General features: G+C 37.3%; 1 protein-coding gene across 1 annotated transcript; it reads left to right on the top strand.

Moving 5' to 3' along the window:
• Nucleotides 1–1,133: 1,133 nt before the first annotated feature.
• On the top strand, nucleotides 1,134–3,835 carry LOC128369571 (ATP synthase subunit C lysine N-methyltransferase-like). Its single transcript, XM_053330648.1, has 5 exons — nucleotides 1,134–1,150; nucleotides 1,416–1,575; nucleotides 2,955–3,092; nucleotides 3,289–3,339; nucleotides 3,469–3,835. Exons 1-5 carry the CDS (start codon nucleotides 1,134–1,136, stop codon nucleotides 3,688–3,690), a joined length of 588 nt encoding a protein of 195 aa, XP_053186623.1. The 3' UTR covers nucleotides 3,691–3,835.
• The last annotated feature ends 2,301 nt before the right edge of the window (nucleotides 3,836–6,136 follow it).

The following is a 6,136-nucleotide window of genomic DNA, read 5'->3' as shown; positions in this document are numbered from 1 at the left end:
AATCAGGATCATTATTTCTGTTTTAAGCACCAGCAAAAAATGAAAGTCTGTAAAAGTTACATGAGACAATTTGATGCAAGCATGAAACCTTAAAAAGTCTGAAAATGTTTGAAGTTTAGGTTTTGATATTGAAGGTCTAAAAATGTCTTAAAGTGTCTGAAATTGTAGGAGTTAAGGTATTAAATTTGATTTGAGCGTAATTATATTTGTTCAGTTATTTACGTTATTTATCATTAATATCATTATTTTCTGATTATTTTACATAAAAAAAGAAAGAAAGAAATACTTACTACTAATAGCTGCTGCTGAGGTCTAAGAATAGTTTTTCAACTCACTAAAGTTTGTCTTTTTAGCTTTGAACTCACTGCTACTGAAGACAAACCTGTCTGTCTTCTGTGGGTTCAATAACTGGAATGAAGAAGCTGAAATCTGCTTACTAAATATTCCAAGATTCTATGATGTCATACATCGTACTGTGATGTCATAAAGTTAATTTACCAGCTCATTTGCATATTTTAGAACACTCACACACACACACACACACACACACACACACACACACACACACACACACACACAGAGTTACATTAATTTTCTGCAGACTTACTCTAACCATAATCACTTCTTACCTAAACTTAACCTTTACATTAACTTGAACTATTGACCCAAAAATCAGCATTCTACCACTTGGAGACAAGACTTTTGTCCCCAAATGCACAAGTTGACCCCAATCAACTGGTCCAACCTTTCAATAAATGCCCCACACCGTATCAAGAATGGTTCCGCATCAAGAATACACAATTCATTCAAATTCTGTCAATAAATCTGTTAAAACGTATCTCGTTGGTGATGTGTTCCTTGCTCGTGAAATGCATCACACCACTGTATATGTAATATTTACTTTTTTCTTCAACCTGTATATTTCTCCATAAACTCTATTTATAATTATAATGACCCTGTTTACACACACAGCTGTGAGATCATGAGATCATGACTCTAAAATCATGTTTTAGAGACATATTTAAATAGAACTCTGTAACACAATATCAATAAATACAAACTAACTCCATAAACATAATAGATTTAAATCCACAAACATATTGTCTGAGTGTACTGCTGTCAGAGACAGAACAATGATCTGTGCTGCTGTGTGAGCATCTCCCGTCTCTCCCTCATACGCTGCACATACATGCGCACTTTGAGCACTCAAATTCAAATAAGTAGAGTCTGCCAGCCGCCAAAACCTGACAGGAGTGAAAATAGATATACTCAGGTTCTTCACAACCAAAACAACAACAACTCCAGCTTTGGATTCAAGTTCCAGCGCCATACACGAGCAAGGAACACATCACCAACGAGATACGTTTTAACAGATTTATTGACAGAATTTGTGATTCTTGATACGTTGTGGGGAGGTCGGATGAAGGATCCGCCGCTACAGCGCCGTTTGTAGCTCCAGCGCTGAGGAAAGTGTGTTTGCCGTTTGTCCCTGCGACTACCGAACAGGTCCAAAACGTCTTCCAGAGAGCCAGAACAGGAAACGTGGTGGACATTGGCAGTGGAGATGGGAGGATAGTAAGTGCTCTGTCTCCTCCTGTCGATAAAGAATGGAACTGCAACTATTCATTTTCCCCCTGTCAGTTATTTTCTCGATTAATTGATTAGTTGTTTGATCCATGGGACGATATGGACAAAATCAAATATAATAAGATAAAGATAAAGAAATGTATTGTCATGGTAAAAAAACTTACTTTGCTGCTCTCCTTACACACAATAATAACATACACACAACAAACACATCGAACAAATAGCAAAAAGATGCACACAACAATAATACATAAAATATAAAAAAAAAAGGTAAAAAAAGAGATTAGGTAAGATCAAGAGAAGTGCCAGTTAATGTAAAGTGACTCAGTGCTTTCACGGTATTTTAGACCACATACCTCGATACAGATATTGCAACAATATTGTAGAGATAACTGATGCTTTCACAAAATATGTACACTATTTTTGATAAATAATCATCAGTAATGTGGATATAATGACAAAGTGAGTAAAAGGTATATAACAGAACAGCTAGAACAGTCTTGTAAATTCAGAAAATTATATACCAGTACTTAACTGTAATGCAGCCTTTAAAACCAGGGAAAGACAACTCTGATGACATATCACGATATTGCGATATTACGATATCCAGAATGTAAGACGATATGTAGTATCATATCACAATAGCGATATAATATCAATATAATGCCCAGTCCTATTAGAAAATGGTGAAACATGTCAATCACTGCTTCTCAAAGCATCCTAAAATGTCTTGAGTCCCAAAAACATCCAAAGTTATTAAATTTACTGTCATAGAAGAATAAAGAATGTGTATTATATTGTATTAATTTAATAGATGTAGTGTATTTCAGTATAAATATTCATCATGTGTGTGTGTATGTTCTTGCCTCTTACCGCTACCATCATCGCTTAGCAACATCTTCAAATTGAATCCCCAAATTCATCGATACTACTCATAATACTGAATAGTTTATTATCTAATTATTTCTTGATGGATGTGTGTATAGACAGAGTTCTCCTGGGTCTTGATTCAGCTTTCAGTGTTGCTTTTCAGAACTTGAGGAACAATAAGTTAGAGACTGTGTTTATTGTTACTGAGCTGCCAACAAAACCCAACTACAGCGTGCTCTGTGAGACTTACTTTACATTGTACCAAACTGACACTGCAGGTTATTGTCACCTTAGCTAAACCTTGTACAAATGAACATCCTTTTTGAATTTTTCTTTTTCTCATCATTATCATTTGACATCTTTTCTAGATGTGTCATGCAGAAACACATCTGAAAGAAACTCAAAAGTGTTACCAAACTTGCTTTACATCCACTTGCTGCTATAGTTGCTTCCACACTGTTAAAACATTGTATTTTGTTTCTGTCCTTCTCTCGCAGGTGATAGCAGCAGCAAAGCACGGCTTTCAGGCCTGTGGCTTCGAGCTGAACCCCTGGCTGGTGTGTTACTCCCGCTACAAGGCCTGGAGAGAGGGCGTCCACCACTCCACCTCCTTCTACATCTCTGACTTGTGGAAGGTCAGTGACAGCAAGCCCATTTTTTTAGGAAGATTTTGAGAAAGAACACTGCACCGAATGTCTTCTACTCATTATAGACAAAATCAGGCATCATTTAGTATAAGATAAGTTAAATGCATTGCCCTTGTCAACAAGATAGTGAAGTATAAGTGTCATTTCTCTGTCTCATTCCCAATATTTCTCAATCTTTTCCCAGGTCAGTTTTGCACAGTATTCCAATGTTGTAATTTTTGGAGTCCCTCAAATGGTGAGTTCTGCTTGGCCAACAACATCATATAGCAGTAGTAGCATTATTAACCTTAGCCTAAGCTAAGCCTTAACCTATATTTGGTAAACAGTATCACTCGTAATTGTTGGTGTCTGGTTGTATTTACAGATGGACCAGCTGGAGCTGAAGCTGGCAAGCGAGTTACCGAGCTCAGCCAAGGTTGTGGCCTGCCGATTCCCCTTCCCCACCTGGGTACCTGAACACACTGCCGGAGAGGGCATAGACACTGTGTGGGTGTACGATGCCAAGACATTTAAATCAGACCAGCAACACGGAACAACAGAGAAGACAACATCGGAACATGAGGACATGCCAGATTCACACACATAAATAGATACACTAAGGTGTGGTTAACAGTTCTTGTGATCACACACTGTAGTCTGGGGTGGAACTGACATTTGAAATCCATGCTGTTTCTTTTCTGGACCAGGAGTGGACCTGAAGCATCTCAAAGTTGGATGTTTTTTATGGAAATGTACAGATAAAATAGTACATGTCAAGGTTAAATGTGGCAAGACATTGTACCTGATTGACTCTAGCATTTGTTGTGATGAGAAGAATACAGTCCCCTCCATGTCTGCAGATGTGGGTTGAAAGATGGTACAGACATTTCATTTTTGACATGTGTTTTAAGACGCGTAAATTCCTAATAGAAAAAGGGAACCGGCCATGAATGATTGAAGAACTTGATTATGTCTTGAAAGTTACAGTACATTGCAAGTTTTATTGTTTATACCATGTATATGTGACATTAAATTATCCTTTCCATATATATATATACGAGTTGTTTCCAAATGGCTGACAAAGTAGAACATTGGTTTGTAACATTAAAGGACCTGTGTGTAAGATTTAATGGTATCTAGTGATGACTTTAAAGATTGCAGCCAACTGAAGTGAAGGAATCAGGTCCAGAATCCTTCGCCCTCTTAATATGAATGTGGTTCTTGGCAGTGTTCTTGGTTGCCCCCACATCCCTCAGACACAATGTTTAAAATGAAGTACTCCTTATTGGCTAAAATAAGGTTTCCAGCAACTATGTAAGGTTAGGCATAATGCGTATACATAGTGGATCAGGTTATCAGATCCAGAGCCTGGGAAGAGTGGGGTGCAAAAATTGATCTCACCATGTGAGACAACAAAGATGAATACTGCATCCCTCTGTATGTTGTCTGTATATATCAACTTTGCTTGGTCCATCTGACTGGTGGCAGCTATATGGATGTCAGTGCAGTCTGCACTCATTCAGTAGTTGAAGGCCAAGACTGGAATGAAGCAGGCATACTCTTTTAACTGTTTTGGCAATTTGGGCAGAGTGGACATCATTTTCTGAAACACCATCTCATGAAGCAGATGGTTCATTGTGGTCACCGCATTACTGACTGTTGCAGTACTGTACTGAAATAGTTGTGTAAGATGCACATTAAACAGGAAATGTTATCCAGAGGAAATGGCAATTTCCCTCCTGCATACCACCAGCCTGACACTAACTTCCCAGACCTTTATTTTTCAGGCAGACAGCCAGAAATGTTGATGCTGTGCTGTTGTGTCATCGTCCTTCACTCAATAACCGTCACATTTAAATAGTTTTATTTAACATATAGACTACCATGTAATACACTTCAAATTTCAATACATTTTTGAAACAAGTATTGCTTACAGTCTCAGACTCTATCACTACTAAACTGTAGCACTATTGATAAATTACATAATGTAATAAACACAACATTACAATAAATTGAATTTGTTTGTAATTAGGTAAAAACTAAGAGCATTGATTAGTAAGCTGGACATGCAGAGAAATATAGTTTTACATGGCATGATCAAAGAATGAAGAATTGTGAATTTTGCAAGGATAAACAGTACTGTGTAGAGAATGGCCAAAACAGCAGCATTGTACCTTCTTCAATAAAGGCAACTATGAATCTACATCAATTCTGAAGTTAGGCATGAAATCTATGAGACAAAACACACTCCTCATTGCAGGTTTCACTATATGATGCTGTGTTTCTCAAAGCTTCCATGCCATAATGGGGCCCTTTTTCCACATGAAGTCCAGTGTACTTGTGATAAGGAGACCATTTCAGGATGTAAAAAGAGTGTTATAATGTCTTGCATGCCTCTGGTAAGTGATGAAAGTCATTTTCTCAGACTTATAGAAACCTAAAATTCATAACAGTAAACTGGTGTTACAAATTAGGGGATGTGAGTCTATAATTTGTGGCAGGAAGGCAGAAAGACCTGATTGGTTCAGGTGTCAGATCAACATCATGGCGTTTTATGGAAAGCCTTCATTTTTTGTTTGACAGTAAAGATTCTGATTCTATCTATTATGAAGTTTATAGAATAAATGTTGTGTGCTTGACTGTTACTTTTATAATCTAAAGTGGATAAATACCATCATCAGCCAACAAATAGCTACTACAGACAGCTCACCATATAAACCTTACTGTATTAGTACATTTTTGTAGGCATTATGAAGCATTATGAACTTTATCAGCATTGTATGGTCTGTCTTTGCTGATAAATGCTAACATCCTGCTGACTCGCCCACCCATGGATTTGTTCAGGAAATCCAACGCCCTGGACTGTACTGCATCTGTACTGACTATCCTCACTGAGCCAAAGTCAAGTTTGTCAGACATGCAGCACCATTATCAATGTGATTTCTCTATAAGGTAAATCATTTCAAATTTTCAGGCATGACAGCTTTAGAAATAAGTAAGTAAAATACAATTTCCTATTCGAACTCACTTATAATTATGTTTTCTTCCTTTTC

This window comes from Scomber japonicus, chromosome 12 (assembly GCF_027409825.1).
Source record: "Scomber japonicus isolate fScoJap1 chromosome 12, fScoJap1.pri, whole genome shotgun sequence".
In the NCBI taxonomy this organism is placed as follows: Eukaryota; Metazoa; Chordata; class Actinopteri; order Scombriformes; family Scombridae; genus Scomber; species Scomber japonicus.
The sequence above is the reverse complement of the archived record's forward strand: the minus strand, read 5'-3'. Positions and strand labels throughout refer to the sequence as shown.